The sequence below is a fragment of the Colletotrichum navitas genome, assembly GCF_030913465.1.
Source record: "Colletotrichum navitas strain CBS 125086 chromosome Unknown LY79scaffold_89, whole genome shotgun sequence".
NCBI lineage: Eukaryota > Fungi > Ascomycota > Sordariomycetes > Glomerellales > Glomerellaceae > Colletotrichum > Colletotrichum navitas.
In genome coordinates, this window is record NW_026850635.1 from 5546 (window position 1) to 23984 (window position 18439).

Consider the following 18439-nt stretch of genomic DNA (forward strand, 5'->3'; position numbering starts at 1 on the left):
GCGGACCGCTTCTGGAAGCCATCATGACAATTCTCGAAGGTAACAAGTTCCTACCTCTGAACTCTGGTATCACATTCAAGCAGAATATCCCCCTTTTTCCTCAATGCTCCTCCTGGGAAAGGCTTATGATAATACAGGGTGGCAGGGGTAAGTTAATTACCCCTATGATGTCGCCCCCCATAGTTGACATCGGAATAGAGGGGGAATACTCACCAAAAGTGAAGTCCCGTAGTAGGGAGGTGAACATTAGTTACCTAACACGGGTAATCAACTTCGGCCTGGTACCATCGTATGAAGCTCTGGTAAGATTTTTTCCTAGAATCGCCGGAGTTTTCTTATTTCTCTTTTCCTTCTTCTCAGTCCTTCCTAGCCAGGTTAATCTTGGTTGTCGGCTCCGTGTATCTGTAGGTACTGGAGTACGGTGTACACTCCACCGCATTCCGTCCCACAGCCATGGTTCTTCCGTCTTACCATCGGCGGATCTGTCATCTCTTATCCCGTCATGTTAAGGCACAGAAGCCATCTATCAGTCTAGCATCACACCCCCGCATGTACTCTAGACAGGTCGCTTAGAAATTTAAGACTCCTGGCACATAACGGCGGACTAGGTAGGGCGGCACATCTCAATTTCCTCAACCCCAGCCGGTACCCACAACCCGCACTGATTGTAGGCGCTGATGAATACGACGAAGACAAGCCTTGCTGATCGACAAGACAAATTGGGAAGTTGTCATGATTATCGCTCCTTGTTAGCCCCGACTGTTCGAATGATATCCACCTGGCGTCCTGGGATCTGCAAACGCTGCGATGGGCTGCGATGGCAGTCGCCTCTGCCTCCGTCTGCTTGATGTCTCTTGCAAAGCCATTTAACTAGCACGCCATTTTGCCATTCGCTTTGATATCTCATCGTCTATCCAGCGTTCCAGCTGTGCCACTCCTTTATCCAAAATAACACCACGTCATTCTGTGCGTGTCTAGTCGCTCTTTCAATTTTCAGAAGAAAGATTCAGTCGTCAATGGTTAGCGTTGCCGTCTGCTTCGATCGCCCACATTCGCTCATATACTCGCTTACTTCGCTTGTTGCACCCATCCATCAAGCTTAATTCATAATGAAGCTTCTCAACTCCGTCGCTGTTCTAGCGACGAGCGCATCTGCGTAAGTATATTATAGCACGTTACCAGAATTATCAGCCAACTAGTTTTCAGGTTCACCAGCTGGAGGGCACCAGTCGTTCCTCAACAGCCATCCGCCGAGTTGCCCCCCAACGGCTACACTCATCCTTCTTCTGGCCCGAAAGCCAACTCTACCTACGAGTACATTGTCGTAGGAAGCGGTCCTGGAGGAGCGCCGCTTGCTGCTCGCTTGGCTTTGGCCGGCCACAGTGTGCTGCTCATCGATGCGGGTCAGTCGCGAGTCATACTTCTAGGTCATGGGCCCCGCTAACAGACATCAGGCGAGGACCACGGAGCCGATCCTGTCGTTCAGGTCCCGGCTGTACATCCCTTCAGCAGTGACCATGTCCCCATTGCGTGGAATTTCTTCGTCGACCACTATGCGAACGACACCCAGGCGCGTAGGGACACTAAGATGACCTACTTGACGCCAGAGGGTGATTACTATGTCGGACTTGACCCCCCGGCAGGCTCCGTCAAGAAGGGCATTCTGTACCCGCGTACCGGCGCTCTGGGAGGCTGCTCTCAGCATAATGCCTTGGTGACTATCAAGCCCACCAGAAAGGACTGGAGCTACATCGCCTCCATCACCGGCGACGACTCCTGGGCTCCGGATGTGATGGACAAGTACTTCGAAAGGCTCGAGGCTGCCCGTTACCTGCCCAGCAGCGTTGCCGGTCACGGCCTCAACGGATGGCTGCAGACCCGTGTCACTCCGGTGACGCTGATCGCCGAGGATCTCAAGGTCGCCTCTTTGGTCGTTGCCGCTGCCACTTCCATGGGTAAATCACTGGTTGGAAAGCTCTTGAACACTGTGACTGGCCTGCTGGATGTAAGTTTGCTATCAGCACAATAAGCGAACTCTCACTCACATTTCCAGATCCTGACTTTGGACATCAACAACCCTTCGCCCCAGCGAGACAACACCGAGCTCATCTACCAGATTCCTCTTTCCATGGACGAGAACTATTCACGAAGCTCCCCTCGTGGGTTTGTCCTCGATGTTGCCCGCGCCACTAACAAGGACGGGTCGAAGAAGTACAAGCTTGACATCGCTCTGAACACCCTCGTCACCAAGGTCAACTTTGACACCACCGGCTCCAAGCCCAAAGCTACTGGCGTTGACTATCTGGTCGGAAAGAGCTTGTACCGCGCCGACCCCCGCGCAGCCAACGACGACAACGGAATTCCCGGTACCGTTTTTGCCAGCCGTGAGGTCATCGTGTCAGGTGGCGCCTTCAACACGCCGCAGATCTTGAAGCTGAGTGGCGTCGGCCCCGCTGAGGAGCTGAAGTCATTTGGCATTCCCGTCGTCAAGGATCTCCCCGGTGTCGGCGGTAACATGCAAGACCGTTATGAGGTCGGTGTTGTCGGCAAGGCCCCTACAGAGTTCGCCCTTCTCAAGAAATGCAAGTTCCTGAACGGCACCGACCCCTGCTACAACGACTGGAAGAACAACATTGGAGGACCCCTCAAGGGCAGTTACACAACCAACGGTATCGCTTTCGGCTACCTCAAGCACTCTTCCGTGGCTGAGGACGAGCCTGATCTGTTCCTCGGTGGCGTTCCTGCGTACTTCAACGGCTACTTCCCCAGCTACTCCCTTCACGCCACGCAAGATCTGAGCATCTGGACCTGGTTGACTCTCAAGGCCCGCTCTCGCAACAATGCTGGGACCGTGAACCTCACCAGTGCCAACCCCCGCGACACCCCCAAGGTCACCTTCCACAGTCTCGGCGAGGGTATCGGTGGAGACAAGGATCTCCAGGCCGTCTACGAGGGCATGAAGTACGGCATGCAGGCTTTCAAGAACCTCATCCCCCTCGATGGCAGCTTCAAACAGATCTGGCCGCCTGCCGAGATGACTTCGGAGGAGGACCTGAAGCAGTTCATCCGCGATGAGGCGTGGGGCCACCATGCCTCCTGTACCGCTCCTATCGGCGCCGATGACGACCCGATGGCCGTGTTGGACTCCAAGTTCCGTGTCAGAGGCGTTGACGGCCTTCGTGTTGTGGACGCATCCATCTTCCCCAAGATTCCGGGAATGTACATCGTCGCTGCCATCTACCAAGCAAGTGAGAAGGCTGCTGATGTTATCATCGAGGCTGCGAAAACGAGTGCATAAGTAATTTGCCGGGCAAGTCATCAAGTCAAGATAGTAGCATGGGTCTTGCCAACGACAAAGGGCCTGCCTCAGATGTAGTACCATTCAAACCAGGTCTTGTATCATAAAATCCTTCAGAACATAATCTATAGCTCTATCTCACATTCTAATGAGCAAAGTTTTACCCAAACAAGGCTGCCGGACGTTCCTGGAAGTCGGCTGTCGTTGCATCTGCTTCTGGAACAGCCGGACGCAGCACATTCAGATAGCATGCAACGAAGCCAACTACGCGGGTTGGCACTTGAACATGACGCTTGGCGAAACAATAGTATAGACCAGCAACTAATTAACGGCCGTGAATCTCCAGTCCGAGGGTAGCATATTTCCAACGAGAAGCAAGGTGAGTGTTATTTAGCTTTCACTCACAGTTATAAACCAGTAATAAGTCTTCCAGCAATAGCATCGCTGTCATTAAGGTTTACATGACACGTGACCCCCCAGCTGAAATACCTCGCAAGACATATTGCAAGGGGGCTCCTCCGAGCGGCCCATGCCTACCCATGTTTACCCACGCCGTTACATCCGCTTGAAAAAGGCCCCACGAGGAGAGTGCTCCGAGAGGGGTAAGCAAAATAAACAAGAACAGACAAGAGTCGGTGTGTGAGTGACCTTTGTTACAATGCTCCAAACTCTGACACCAGCGCACTCACAATAGCCCAAACATGTCTGAGACCGAGAACATGGCGAGTACTTCTCCGGCAGCTGTGGCGTCAGAGGCCGTAGTTGCTCCAGACTCTACCGTCACTACCGGTGATTCCACCACAGAAAACGTCGATGGCGGCCTTATTACCGCCGATGAGGTAGGGCCTTGTTATAGAGAAATCGTTGTCTATCTTCATGCTAACGGCCAGCAAAGGTCATATTAGACGATGATGTCTCGCTTGCCGAAGTGAGTGATACTCTGTTGCAATCTCTTTTTCCGATATAGATATTGACCCGTCGGCCTGTAGTCAGATGCTGCTTTGTCGAGCACAAGCGTGACGAGCTCGGTCTTCGATTACCGAGTGGAAAACGGACGGACTTATCACAAGTACAAAGACGGCAGTAAGATCCTGCATCCCGCTGTTTCTATTGTGACGTCAGTTTCTCACCGACTGAACTAGAATACTATATCCCCAATGATGATAGAGAGAACGAAAGACTTGGTATGGGTTCCCCCAAGCTTGCCCGATGGGCCCAGGTCGCTGATGCGTGATAGACCTGCAACACAACATGGTGATTCGATCTTGCGGCGGTCGACTGGGAAGTGCTCCACCGAACGCGCCTGGCGCAAAGGTCGGGCGGGTACTCGATCTCGGGACGGGCTCTGGTGTTTGGGCCATCGACTTCGGGGACGAGCATCCCGAGGCTGATGTAAGATACACCAGTTTGATTCGTCTTAAAACCCGCAATGTAGGTTTGGTCCCTCATACTTACCAAATGCTTTTAGGTACTGGGCATCGATTTGTCCCCTAGCCAGCCTGAGTTGTAGGAACCTTCCGCAATAGATGGCCAGACTTGAAGAGAGACTGACAACCCTTTAGCGTGCCCCCTAACGTCCGGTTTGAAATCGACGATGTCGAAGAGTCCTGGACATTCTCGATCCCCTTTGACTATATACATAGCAGAGGAATGACCTCTAGCGTTGGTGACTGGGATAAATATCTCCGGCAAGCCTATGAGTTAGTACCTATTCGTTGCTCTTGTGCATCATAGCTCTCTCACACCTTTACCCTTCAGCCATCTCAGTCCCGGTGGGTACCTCGAGCTCATTGAGATAAACTCCAAACCCCTCTGCGACGACAACACTCTCCCGGAGGACTCACCTCTTGTCAAAAGCGTTCAAATGCTGGAGAAGGCAGCAGCCATCTTTGGCCGTCCCTTTGTGGACGTCCACAGTCTCAAGGATAAGATGATAGAGATCGGTTTCGAAGACGTCCACATGCAGCGCTTCAAATGGCCTACGAACGGGTGGCCTAAAGACAGACACTACAAGGAACTCGGCATCTGGAACTACGAGAACTTTGCAATGAACTGGGAAGCATTCGTGATGGCCCCCTTGACCAGAGCTCTCGGGTGGACAAAGGAAGAGGTGCTCGTACACGTCATGGAAGTTCGTAAGGATCTCGGAAACCGAAACATCCATGCGTACTTTTCTCTGTAAGTGAACAACTCGCCCTTTTTCACGTCGAGCCACCTTTGCTGACGAACGCTAGCTGGTCTATCTGGGGTAGAAAGCCCATGAAAGCTCCTCAGACATCAGCAACCTGAAAACTCCCAAAGGGCCAGGTTTAGAACTGGCAAGAACGGGATCAAATTGGGCAAAGCGATAATATGAAGAAGATAGAGCCAAAATTGGTTTACTTGACTGTCCCAATTAACTTTAAACCAAGAAGGACGCCGTGGTTTTGAATCAGAGGCGAGATTCCCGCTGCCCAAGGGGGTCACTTGGTTGTAGGTGGTGGGCCGTATCAGAGGAGTGATCAGACAGGTCAAACCCCTCCACTATCAGCAATAGCTGGCGATGCCCGATATCACAACACCTCTCCATAAGCCGGTTCTTGACTCGAACCGCCTGGTGTCTCACGATGGTGTAGTCAACCTTGACAGCTTTGTTCTCCAACCTCAAACTTGTGTCGGCTGCTATTTGGGCTCACAGGAAAGGATAGATGATGTCCCATATGCGGTCGCTAAGCTTTGCGTCCTCATCGGTTTACCAGTCCAGGATGGGCTTGCTCTTGCGGCCGCGGATATCCACGGCGCTGATGATGATGATGTAGCATGGGGCGAACACGTCGGCCTTGAACAGGGCAAATATTCATGACGCGAATAGCGTCGTCACCTGGTCCACGGTTTCGGCGGAGTTGCAGTTCGAATGGGTTTGATGACCTTGATCTACGTATGCAAGGGCACCTCCCTTTATTTTGTTTCTGTGACATGCGCTCGACCCGAAGGATACAGACCTTTCCAATGCGATAACTCCTCGAGAAACCTTTTTCTTTTTATCTTCAAAAAGTCATAGCTCCACCTTAGGTAGTTCGTCTCATGATCAGGACCCCTGTATCGGCTCTCCAAAGAGAACTAGGAGTCTGGGGCGCTATCGGAGTCGCTGGCATCACGTCTCTTGACTGCACATTTGGGATCTCTCACTGCTGACTCTTTCGAGTACTGCGTAATCTTCCAGGCTCCTTATCAGTTTAGGATACGAGCATTGCATGTTATGGTCGTAGGAGGCACAAATCGCTTCGCTAGATCCCGTTATTCATCGTCTAAGATACAGATTCCCTTCAGCTTGGCATGCTATTATTACTGCCCCACCTGCAGCTGTGCCGCCTCATAGGGCTGCGCGGCAAACTTAGCAGTTATAATTCCAACACTGTTGGTATCACAGGTGGATATCCTTAAGACTGGCATCCCGACAAACACCATTTGATCAGCAAGATGATGTGCGTGGTATTGCACTAAGCAAAGGACATTCGCATCATTGCTCCCGCAGAAGTGGTATATTGTAACGGTTGTATTGATAGGTTGATGTCTTGATGATCAGTCCGCATCAACGGGGTAACCGGGACTGAACTGCTGGTGTTAATCACACTTACATGCTTTAAGGCTGCGGCGATCTCCAAATACCAACTGTGAGAGCTATATGTGATTCAGGTGAATTCAGTACTGGCTCTTATCTTAACGTGTGCTTGACTGGTAAGACGGAGACACCTGGGGTTTCGGGTTCGGCTAAGGCCGAGAGCAGCATTAATAGGAATATATCAAAATCCCGAAAATGAGGCGTTCCTATCCCTTGTTAAAATTTTCGCTCCAAAACCCTTTGACTACTTTAATTGTAGTTAATCGATCCAGTGGGGCAGTTTCAAGGACAATATCAAACCGTAAGGCTTCAGTGACCCCCCCCCCAAGTATATACACTGATGATAAGTCTTTACACACTTAGTTATATGTAGTATCTTCTGTAATGATTGCTTGATATGTATTTGAAAAAGAACAAGACAACTTCAACCGCAGCACTTTGAATCAACACTCTGCAGCGATCATTCTCTCATTTCGCCACATTCTTTGCTGTCTTGTCGAGTTGTCAACTTCTACTCATACTTTTGTCACTCTTTTGCACTTGTAATACTTATGAAGATGCGGGTCTCCAAGCTTGCTCTATTCGTTTGCTGTATTAGCGGCCTCTCTCTTGTTGCAGCTCTACCTTCGTTACAGGGCGTTACTTTCGCTGGTGTCAGATCTGTCAGCGAGCGACAGGCACCCAAGCCGGATGTATGCGCCTAATAATACAAATATTCCTCTCTTAGAAGATTCCCTGCTAACGGGCCAAGAAGATTGTCCAGCGCCAGCCTGCTGCTGCACACGCCTCAGCCCCCCCTCCCAACGCTGAAGTCCCTCCTTCCCAGAACGCCGCGTTGGTCGACGGTCAAGCAGTCACAAAGCGCTCTGTCTCAAAGAGACAGGACGATCCGCAATCGGGACAGTTTGCTGTTGTCCCAGTAACACAGGACCCAGGCATCAGGCCCCAACCCCTCCTACCGACTTTGGTGGTGGAAGTACATCTCAAGGGCTCATTCGGGCTGTCATTGCTATTATGTTTCTTACAGCCGATGCTATTGACAGAGCCAAGTCTCTCAAGGAAGTGAGAGCCCTCAAACACACTTATTGACGTTGATCTGTTTCTTACAAAAGCATAGGCTCGCGAGGCATTTACTCAACAACAACCAGATTTAATGTGGCAACGCAACCCTGATTACGACAAGTTTCCTGCTGCTGCGTGCTATGGTTTGGGCTACCGTCTAGCAAACCCAGATGGCTTTGCTGGATTGGTACAAGTAAATATTACAGGGCCGGGCGACGTAGAGACGCAAGTGTTCCTTGAGACCGTACACTTGGTTTTTTTTTCTTTTCTTTCTTTTTCAAAGCTAACTATTTGGCGTTTTAGCTATGATTGCATGTACCTCGAGGCCCCCAATCAGTTATTCACTGACAGCGACGGTGGCTCAATCAACGTAGTAGTACACAACTCCCCCAACATTCTCACCATGCAGTTTGACTAAGAAGATATAACTTGGCATTACCTACGACCCGAATCGTTGCTCCTTTGATAAGAAAACGGCTGATCTCACTTGTAACTAAGCGTGCTTCTGCTTTTGCGGATTTCCGGTTGCTTCCTTTGCTGTAGTAGCTGATGAATGAGAACCGGATTTCTTTTTGTGCTGCGGAGCATATTTTGAACCCATCCACCATCGCAGCGCCTTTCCAGCAGCCTGCTGATGTATTACATGATGATCGACGTCGGCCAAGCCCAGCTGCAGCGCGACCAGCCGTACGACGGGCAACCACTTTGCTGCCTCCTGTAGAGAAGACCAGTTCAAATCTGCCCTGCGGTCCGTCAGGCACCGGAGCGTGCTGACCCGGGGTGACCTGGCTTCGTGATTACTCGCAGCTGGGGAGCTGAAATCCCGAAGAAGCAATCCTTTCACTCGAGACCCCAGTCCACGACGCCACCGTCCCTCCCTCCAACATCGCTGGGCAACCATTGAGGCACAATGTTTAATATCGTGTGCATGCTGCAGGAACTGATAGCGCCATCGATACGTGGCACACCAGCGGCATGGTCGAATGGACGCCGCGCTGGTGTTTGCTGGCAAGTTCATCCTCCAGCCACTAGGCGAGTTGAGTTGCTTCACATAATGAAAGAAATATTAGAGCAGAAGCCCAACGTCTCAACCTCGCGCTGTCCGTCGAGTACTTAATATAGGCGGCGGCTCGGCGGCTTCGCAATTGAGATGGAAGAGACTGCTGGGTCAACGCATCGCCTGAGAAGCGCAATGAACTCATCTATTTTCTCTCCTTTCAGCACATCCCACCTGCTTGCTTCGTCGCCAGTATGCTCAAGACACTTCTCGTCCTGGCCCTCTCGGCCACGGCCCTTGCGGCTGACGCTTTCCCCGTCTTCAACAAGCGACTGACAGTCCCGATCCCGTGCAGCGAGTCCGGGCGCAAGGCGTGCGGCGACGGCTGCATCTACTTGACGTACACGTGCTGCCCAGACCAGCAGGGCGGGTGCCCCTTGAGCTCGACGTGTTGGCTCGGCACCAACGGCGCGTACGGGTGTTGCCCGACCGGCCGGCGCTGCAGGGGCCCGGGCGGGGTCGATACGCTGCCCGGGAGCACGTTGACCTCCACCATCTTCTTCACAGAGTCAGTGCCGGCCGACGAGACTTCCACGTCCTTCTTCGTCTCAACGTCCACGCCGGTGTTCGCATTCACTTCCGAGGTAGAGAGCACCTCAACAGAGACTCCATTCCTACCGAAGTCGACCACTTCCACATCCGTTGCGCCAATCACCAATACTCGAACGACGTCGCTCGTAGCACCCACGGCTATTCCGAGAATTACACCCACTGAAGCACCCCCGGTGCCGGCCAACGGCGCAACCAGCCGCAGCGGACCACTCCTCCGAGCCGTAGCAGCCGGTGCCGTGGCTTTGCTCGTGATATGATGTGGGTGGTAGAACAGGATACAGAGTAAGGATTGGGAGGAGTTGACGAGTGGTTGCCGGAGGCTTCTGCTGGAACATCAAAATCAGGAAAGGGAAACCGGAAGGCGATTAAAGGTAGCTCTATGTATCATGTACAGTGTTCTGCGGGTTGTAGGGGCAAGTTGCATAGCCAAAACGTAATGGAAACCGAGTCTGTCAGGTTGTTCCTCGTCTACCCCATTATTGGCGGTCCATCGAGACCCGCATATGAGGTGATTTGGCCCAGATGTGCCTCGTGCTTGCTCTCAGAACCTGGGGCATGGGGGCCGTCTCTAAGTGGCATGCTTCTTCGCGGGGGAGGCGTAGCATACTGATGTGCAAGAAGTGGAGGACACGTGGAAAGTGCCAAGACCAAGACGCCCATCCGACTCAAGTCTAGGCTGGGAGATAGATTGATACCTCCCAAGGTAAGTCTTACGAGATGATAGGGTTGAACGGCCACGAGTCCAAGGAGTCTCTGTATTCGGCATCGGGATCGGGACGGCTCACCGAAGAGACGCTAGTGAGAGGGAGTTGGCGTCGGAGGGGAATTCCGCCGCCCTGGCCCGACGTGTCTCGATGTGGGAGAACGGCAAGTTCGGACCCTCTACCGGTCCGTTGCGCGAAGAACTACGGAGTAAATACCAAACAACAGGGAGTGACGCGTGCCGAGATGAGTTGTATCAGCACCCTCGCTGCCCCCCCGGTCACATCTGATAAGGATCCAAGTTTTGGCTGCTTTGAAGAGATGGATTGGTGGCTTGGAAACTCTACCGCAGGTTTTTGGCCATGGTGGTCGTCGGCCTGTGTCGGCGAACTCTGCATTGAAAAAAGCGGGTGGCTGATGTTCATTTCGTGCCGATCGAGCTCATTCTGATCAAAAGCACGGCTCGGCACAACACATCACACCTGTCGCTCTCACGCGATGCGGACGTTGTAGTGCGGCGACCGCAGCTTTGTTCATCATGGTACGGACAGTGTCGTTTGGAGGATGGACAGGCTTCCCTGGCAAGGATAGCCCATCCAGGGCAAGGGCGAGGGCTACGGGCTGGTAGATGCACGATTTGATGCGTGCTTGTGCCGCTCAAAATTCAAGGGACTCTGGAGAAGAGGATGAAAAATTTACGTGATGGTTTGGATGTTTTGGCTCTGGAGGCGGGTACCAGCGGTGTTCCCCCGTCAATTCGGGCGTATCTGAGATTTAGAGCCCCATATTTCGTAGCCACGTGATACGGGGTTCGGCACTGTCTGTCAGTACGTACCCAAGTCACATGCGATCACCTAAGTGTCCGGGTACCTTCTCTAACGACGGCATATCCACGTTTCCTCTGCGGTCCATCAAACAACTAATAATTCAATGGCGACGTAATATCAATGACATGAAAAAGAAACACCATGTAGGTACGCGCGCCCTTGTTCTTGCTACGGTGCTGATACCTATCTGTCTTATCGTGGCTGCAGCTTCTGTCGGTCAGACATCCCGAGCATGCCCTGCGCTTCTTCACGGCTCAAGCTATTCATCCGTACACCTACTTGTACATCCCAATGTCTGGGCATTCGATTTATCACGCCTGGATCCCCCGAATGTGTGGCCGAGTGTGGATGTTGTGGAGCTCGGCGTTCCACTCATGCTGGTCCGCCAAGTAGATAAGCCTTCTGTCCGAGTCTACCCCATGGGTTCGGTGGCTCGCCACGAAAACGTTACGATACAGAAACATGGACTGCTCGCTTTCCCCAACGGCCTTGGCACTTTTCCCCTCATGGCGAGAGGGGAAAGGGAAGCTTTGGCCAGCCTCTCTGCACCAATCAGCCAGTGCCGGCGCGGTGCGACTGTGTGCCATCAATAGGTCACGTAGGGCGCACTCATGCAACGCGCTCCTCCTGTCTTTGCAGATCCCAGGTCTCCTTCGGAGAGTCCCTGATTACACAGTACACGACTAGAGAAGAGACGGGAGAATAAGAGAGTTTCGAGGTGGGGGGGGGGGGGGACGGAGGCGCGTTCCGTTGGTTTGGAAGCCTTGGAGCCAAGGTACGACTGCAACCTGCCGACTGTGCGACAGATGGGAAGCTTTCGCCAATGCCTTGTCGCCCAGCCTCCATATTACTACCACCATCCTCCGTCCTTTCGATCTGAACTTGCTTGGCCTCTTATTTCTCTCTCTCTCTCTCTCTCTCTCTCTCTCTCTCTCTCTCTCCCTCTCTCCCTCTCCCTCTTCCTCTCCCTCTCCTTGTTCTAGAATCATTCCGTGGTTGCGCCGGCCACACCGACAAGTCTATATTAGCGCGCTGGTAGGGAAGAGAGAGAACGAGAAGGGAAAGAAAACAAAACAAGAACAGAGGTGCCTACCCTGACGGGTACTAATACATAGTCGATCTCGCCCGCACACAACTAGCTTTCTGTCTCTTGCCTCTTCGTCCACTCTTGAAAATCGAGTCGGCGACCCTATCTCGACTTCAAAAGTCGCGGCCATGGACAAAGACGACAGAGGCGGCGGTCCGTTGACCGACGTCGAGTCCAAGCACGCTGGCGAAACCTTCCCCCGCGATGTCAACTTTGCGACCCTCAGCGGCGACGCGAACGACCTAGTCAACCAGCATGACCAGCTGCAGCGAGGTCTCAAGAGCCGACACATTCAATTCCTGGCTCTAGGTGGCGCGTGAGTGACCCTTCTTCTCCTCCGTCGTCCTCGATCGGTTTGACGCTTGGAAGGGGAGAAGAAAAGAAAAGAAAAAAGAAAAAAAGGGAAAGGAACCCCGACTGACACCCCGTCGCAGCATCGGAACCGGCCTCTTCGTCGGCTCGGGCAGCATACTCTCGACCGTCGGCCCCGCGCCGCTCTTCATGGGCTACCTGTCCATGATGATGGTCGTCTGGAACATCATGAATAACCTCGGCGAGATGGCTACCTACCTCCCGCTCAAGGGCATATCGATCCCCTACTTTGTCGAGCGCTTCGTCGAGCCCAGCCTGGCCTTCGCCGCCGGCTGGAACTACTGGTACGCCTACGCCATGCTTGTCGGCGCCGAGGCCTCGGCCGGCGCCATCCTCCTCGACTACTGGAAGAGCCCCGTCCCCCCGGCCGTCTGGATCACCATCATCCTGCTCGTCACCCTCGCCCTCAACATCTTCGCCGTCGAGGTCTTTGGCGAGGCCGAGTTCTGGTTCGCCAGCATCAAGCTCATCACCATCCTGGGCCTCATCCTCGTGAGCTTCGTCATCATTCTCGGCGGCGCTCCCGACGAGGGCCGCATCGGCTTCCTCTATTGGTACGATCCCGGCGCCATCAAGCCCTACCTCGTCGGCGGCGACACCGGCAGGTTCCTGGCCTACTGGACCGGCTTCGTCCGCGCCGGCTTCGCCTTCATCACCTCCCCCGAGCTCATCGCCCTCGCCGCCGGCGAGACCGTCGCCCCCCGCCGCAACATCCCCAAGGCCGCCAGCCGCTTCGTCTGGCGCCTCGCCATCTTTTACGGCCTCGGTTCCCTCATGATCGGCGCAATCACCCCATCCGACGACTCGAGGCTCCTCACCCCCACCTCCAACGCCGCCTCCTCGCCCTGGGTCATCGGCATTCAGCGCGCCGGCATCGGCGGCCTCAACCACGTCATCAACGCCGCCATCCTCACCAGCGCCTGGTCGGCCGGCAACGCCTTCCTCTACTCGGGCAGCCGTATCCTCTACAGCCTGGCCCTCAACAAGCAAGCCCCCCACTTCTTCACCCGCACCACGAAGCGCGGCGTCCCCTACACCGCCGTCCTCGGCACCTGGTCCATCGCCTTGCTCTCTTACCTCACCATCAGCAGCGGCACCTCGACCGTCTTCACTTGGTTCATGAACATCAGCACCATCTCCGGCTTCATCGCCTGGATCGTCGTCATGATCACCTACCTCCGCTTCCGCAAGGCCATGATCTACCACAACATGATGCACCGCCTGCCCTTCCGCACGGCCCTGCAGCCCTACTTCACCTGGTTCATCCTCGGCCTCCTCGTCATCCTCACCCTCACCAACGGCTTCCAGGTCTTCTTCCCCGGCCACTGGAGCGTCTCGGACTTCCTGGCCGCCTACATCACCCTGCCCATCTTCCTCGTGCTCTACGTCGGGCACAAAGTATGGTTCCGCACGCCCTTGGCGCGCAGCATCGCCGACGTGGACGTCACTACCGGCGTTGCCGAGATGGAGGCCATGGCGGAGCTCGACGAGGAGCCGATCCCGAAGAACATGCTGCAGAAGGTGTGGTTCTGGATTGCGTAGGTTTGCCGTCCAAGAGACACGAGATGAAGACGCAGTTGGGAGGTTTTATAATTCAAAGATCTAAGACTTGGAAATAGACAAAAACATTTCGCATATACGCATTGCCTTGTTGTGATCGTGATAACACTAGGATGGCCGACTCGCCTCACCCTCACGCAGCCCCGGGACCGGTTGCCCAGCGATTGTTCATCGTGCCTGTCGGGGTCGCTCTCGTCAGCGATGCGGCCACCCAGAATGCAAGCTTCGCGGTACTCGACTGCTCTCCTGGTGGTGGTCTCGACGACCTGGCCCTGCTCGTTAACGTGGTAAGTCTTGCCCTCGTGGCTGGGTAGCGCCTCGACGGCCTTGACGACGGGGGGCTTGAGCAGGTTCTTGAGTCTGCCGAAGCGGGACTCTGGGTCCGTCGGCGCCTTGGCCCGGGGCATCTCCTAGACGACGCGCGTGGTGACGTAGTGGAAGTCGTCCGTCGGGGCCGGTTGGCGATCGGTGCCGCGGAGGGGCTGAGAGGAGCCGCCGTCGTCGGCGTTGCGAATGAGCGGGTGGAGCGAGTTGGCGTCGGAGCCGACGATGGTGTCTTGGCTAAAGACGGAGGGACTGTAATCCTTGTTAGCCCCCTGGGGCTCTCGGCTGGCGCTCATGGTGTTCTCGTCGACTTCCTTTGTATTTCTTAGCGAGGCGTCTACAGACAATTCAGGAGTCGTGAGATGTTGGAGAGACAGCTACCCGGCATCAGATCAGATGCATTGCTCGAGAAAGAGGGAAGAGCCTGTACGATATACCCAAGCTGCCAAGGCGCGGCTTCCCAGGGCTCGCATCACGAGGCATTCTCTGGCAGCCTTTGATTGACGGCTGTAAGCTCATATGACACCAGCAGCTACCTAATGGTGATATATAGGCCCAGTACAGCACGCTTGGTTGGGAGCAGTATATAAAGCTCCGTCGCCCATGGACCCTGTTCAGTGGCGCGCGCCCCCCGCGTCGTGTTCCAGCAGGGTGATGCCCCCTCCCTTTGTGGCCGGGCGTTTGGCGGTTGGAGAATGCGGCACAGCAACCGGAGAGCGATGGTCAGGCGGCATACAGCAGGCGGGTATTTGGCGTAAGCCGGTGCCAAGTCTCTGGAAGAAGTTACGACGTCTTGCTGCCCTATTCAAGCATTGAACGCGTGAGTGATGTTCCTTGAGGGAGAGACCGTGGAAGTTGTTTTTGTGCCGCGCATGATTCTCTCAGTCGCGAAGGACACCACTACAATTCAGCTCTAATCTACACTGTTCCCTACCTACCTACCTAGGTACATGATGTTTTGTTCTAAGTACCGTGCCCGTTGTTCAGAACTGGTTGTTCTTGTCGCTTGTTCTCCAGAGCGAGGGAAATACAGCTGCTTTTGCCAACAACGGCTCGTTAGTAATATTCGACCCGGCACCACAACGGTAAGAGTGAACACCAGCACGAGAGCGCACCCAACGAGAAACAAATAGCATATCGCAGACCATCTTCCGTATTTCACAATCAAATGCCGCAATGGGAAAGCTTATCGGCATCAGCCCCTGCGGCATGTGGCTGGTGACCGTGGGCTGTGGGCAGCTCTATATACACATCTAGGTAGTATGTGAGTAATCAGACAAGCTGATAGTGTCCCACCCCCCCCCTGTCCACCCAAGAGTACCGTGCACAATAACTGTAATGAACCTCAGCAGGTAGTGGATTTAGTAATAACACAACTATCTTAATAATAATAAAATAGAGGCAAAAGGGATAGTCTTAGCCTATTCTGACCTAAAGCGTAGCGTAGGAAGCAGGGTAGGTTAGTACTATTCTAACCTCCCCTGGTGGAGCCGTTTTGGAACTAAAAAATCTAAGAAAATTAGATTTGAACCTGCAGCCTTTAGGATATGAGGTTTATCGCTGTTATTGTGCACAGTACTCTTGGGTTGACAGGGGGGGGGGACACTATTAGCTTGTCTGTAGACTCGTAGTATGTATTACCCCGCTATCGGCAGCCCCTCACGCGGTATCAGTCCAGCTGTATGCATCATTTTACAACGTCTCGTTTGATTACCAAGACGTGAACGCCAACCTTGTAAGCAAGGCGACGGTTGATCCGAATGCCTCAACACAGACGCGAAGCTGCTGGACTGTTGATAATAGAAGATCAGTTACTGCCTCTAGGCAATCGCAATCGATTAGGCCAGAAGCGCCCACAGGACTCGTGTTTCATCAAGATAAAAGAGCAAAACTCACCAAGGCAAAACAACACCAACAAAGACGCCTTGGGTTGGTACGCAACCAATCACCTACCTACTTGGCAAACATCCAGTCACATTTGGTTCTATTTGCGCCAAGCCATCATTGGCAAGTGAGACTCAAGGTCCTTCAGCCTTGACCGGTATTGTTTTGTTTCGGGCCTCCGGAGGTCTTCAGTCCCATGTTGCCGGCCCAGGTCCGTGGATTCACAACCACCGCTCCCTGGCTCTTCCTCGTTGCCTGACTGGTTGACACAAATTGTGCCCGCTGGATCTCATTGCAACTAAGCCGGGTGCTTTACTGCCTGGCTGCTTTCTTTTTCCTCAGCTTATCTACTTAAACCTCTTCTTCCTACTTTCTTTTCCTCTTTTTTAGTCTTTCTTCCTATCACCCTTTCAATCACACTTTCTCCTTTTACCCTTTCTTTTGGTTTTCTTATTCACACCTCTGTCCATCACTGTAAGTGTTGTTGCCTGCGCCGTATTCATTGTTAGTGCTAACAGGACGACAAGGACGACGACGAGGACGACAACAACAACAACAACAACAACAATAACAACAGCAGAGACAGAAACAGCAGAAACAGAAACAGCAGAAACAGCAGAAACAGAAACAGCAGAAACAGACATGGCCTCAAACAACGAAGTCCCCCGCCTGCCCCACGGCCGCTCGCCGGCCGACTATTTCAACTCCGTCAAGGCCAAGGTGCTCATGCACCTTGGCCGGCTCTCCTCCTCGGCGGTTGAAGAGACCGACCCCCGTGTGGTCGAGAAGGTCCAAGAGGTCATGGTCTTCCTGAAGTACGTTGAGAACTGCCGCGCCGCCTACCCGACCTCCGCCCCCCGCGAGCTCTTCAACGCCAGATACCCCCTCAAGATGTGTCTGGCCATGATCTTCAACCCCTCCCCCACCGCCAAGAAGCAGTACTTCGAGGGGAGGATCAAGTCTCGCGCGAAGTCGCTACACCAGTGGGCTGACCGGGTCGAGGACGCCACGCGCCTCGCCAACCAGCAGGCCGCTCTTCAAGAGGCCCAGGCCAAGGCCGAGGCTCAGGCTCAGGCCAATCCCACAAAGCCGAACGGCATCCTCAGACCCCCCCGCAATCATCCCATCTGGGGAATCGGCGGTGTCATGCGCGGCCTCGCTGTCCGGCCCAGCGAGCGACTCATCGTCGTACTCAACCCGGATTGCGCCAACGAAAAGCGCCCCGCCAACGTCCACGGCCATAACGGCCTCCAAGTCGGCGATTGGTTCCCTTCGCAGTTGTCCGCGCTCTTCCACGGCGCACACGGCCACTCCAACGCCGGCATCTACTTCCAGGCTGAGGAGGGCGCCTTCTCTGTCATCGTGGCCGGCGCGTACAAGGACCTCGACGTCGATTCCGGCGATACCATCCTCTACTCCGGATCCAACGCCCACGAGAGCAACGACAGGGATAGCATCCTCCCCAGCACGGAGGCGACCAAGGCGCTGGCCACCAACTGGCTCACCGGCAAGCCCGTCCGCGTCCTCCGCAAGGCGCACAAGGGCTCCGAGTGGGCTCCTTCGCACGGATACCGGTACGACGGCCTCTACGAGGTCGTCGAGAGAAATTTCGCGCACAACGACAAGAACGGCATGTTCGAGCAGTTCGAGCTCCGGCGCCTCGGCGGACAGCCTCCCCTCGGTAGCTTGAGGAACATCCCCAGCCAGCGCCAAGTCCGCGACCTCATCAAGTCCAAGGACCGCTACTAAAGTCGAAGCCGAACGAGGCCAGCCCGCCCGCCCGTACACTCGCAGGGAGGAACATGCAGCATTTTCCCAGACGGACCGAGTTCGACCCATGGACGAGTAGAGGGTTCGAGGCATTCAGAGAGAGATACGACGATTGAAGAATTCTTGGGTTCGGTAACGCATTCAAGAAAACACGAAATGAACGGCGTGCTTAGCGGAGGAATTATCTTTACGTCGATGATTGAGACTATTAAAAGGCTGGATACCCCCAACGAAGATATGATTTGACGTCATGATGGCAGAGGATTGAGTGGGAAATCAGACTTCTTTGCTCAAGGAAACGGGATGGTTACTCGCAGATTCTAACCAAGAAGGAAGGCTTAAC

At 54.0% G+C, this 18439-nt stretch overlaps 8 protein-coding genes across 8 annotated transcripts; 7 read left to right on the plus strand and 1 right to left on the minus strand.

The window, feature by feature from the left end:
- Nucleotides 1-1109: 1109 nt before the first annotated feature.
- Nucleotides 1110-3298, plus strand: LY79DRAFT_525545 (GMC oxidoreductase; the record flags this gene model as incomplete). The annotated part of the gene is made up of 4 exons (XM_060555743.1): nt 1110-1156; nt 1207-1403; nt 1455-2005; nt 2054-3298. The coding sequence occupies 4 exons, from the start codon at nt 1110-1112 to the stop codon at nt 3296-3298; spliced, it is 2040 nt and encodes a 679-aa protein (XP_060409178.1).
- A 701-nt stretch (nt 3299-3999) lies between these two features.
- LY79DRAFT_673496 (methyltransferase domain-containing protein) lies at nt 4000-5587 on the plus strand (the record flags this gene model as incomplete). The annotated part of the gene is made up of 9 exons (XM_060564183.1): nt 4000-4137; nt 4194-4226; nt 4288-4381; nt 4441-4482; nt 4536-4690; nt 4767-4804; nt 4861-4998; nt 5057-5476; nt 5533-5587. 9 exons carry the CDS (start codon nt 4000-4002, stop codon nt 5585-5587), a joined length of 1113 nt encoding a protein of 370 aa, XP_060409179.1.
- A 1869-nt stretch (nt 5588-7456) lies between these two features.
- On the plus strand, nt 7457-8758 carry LY79DRAFT_593827 (uncharacterized protein; the record flags this gene model as incomplete). The annotated part of the gene is made up of 6 exons (XM_060561610.1): nt 7457-7591; nt 7654-7818; nt 7842-7961; nt 8123-8154; nt 8265-8337; nt 8627-8758. 6 exons carry the CDS (start codon nt 7457-7459, stop codon nt 8756-8758), a joined length of 657 nt encoding a protein of 218 aa, XP_060409180.1.
- A 338-nt stretch (nt 8759-9096) lies between these two features.
- LY79DRAFT_401190 (uncharacterized protein) lies at nt 9097-10057 on the plus strand. The gene has a single exon (XM_060553027.1). The coding sequence runs from the start codon at nt 9213-9215 to the stop codon at nt 9825-9827; it is 615 nt and encodes a 204-aa protein (XP_060409181.1). The 5' UTR covers nt 9097-9212; the 3' UTR covers nt 9828-10057.
- A 1098-nt stretch (nt 10058-11155) lies between these two features.
- Nucleotides 11156-11832, plus strand: LY79DRAFT_568208 (uncharacterized protein). The gene has a single exon (XM_060558947.1). The coding sequence runs from the start codon at nt 11225-11227 to the stop codon at nt 11690-11692; it is 468 nt and encodes a 155-aa protein (XP_060409182.1). The 5' UTR covers nt 11156-11224; the 3' UTR covers nt 11693-11832.
- Nucleotides 11833-12314: 482 nt separating this feature from the next.
- Nucleotides 12315-14100, plus strand: LY79DRAFT_673498 (amino acid permease; the record flags this gene model as incomplete). The annotated part of the gene is made up of 2 exons (XM_060564184.1): nt 12315-12502; nt 12621-14100. 2 exons carry the CDS (start codon nt 12315-12317, stop codon nt 14098-14100), a joined length of 1668 nt encoding a protein of 555 aa, XP_060409183.1.
- Nucleotides 14101-14160: 60 nt separating this feature from the next.
- Nucleotides 14161-14738, minus strand: LY79DRAFT_593830 (uncharacterized protein; the record flags this gene model as incomplete). The annotated part of the gene is given in 3 exon segments (XM_060561611.1): nt 14161-14205; nt 14256-14528; nt 14538-14738. Coding segments are annotated over 3 exon segments (519 nt in total).
- Nucleotides 14739-16698: 1960 nt separating this feature from the next.
- LY79DRAFT_401260 (YDG/SRA domain-containing protein) lies at nt 16699-18421 on the plus strand. Its single transcript, XM_060553028.1, has 2 exons — nt 16699-16800; nt 16854-18421. The coding sequence occupies exon 2, from the start codon at nt 16969-16971 to the stop codon at nt 18073-18075; it is 1107 nt and encodes a 368-aa protein (XP_060409185.1). The 5' UTR covers nt 16699-16800; nt 16854-16968; the 3' UTR covers nt 18076-18421.
- The last annotated feature ends 18 nt before the right edge of the window (nt 18422-18439 follow it).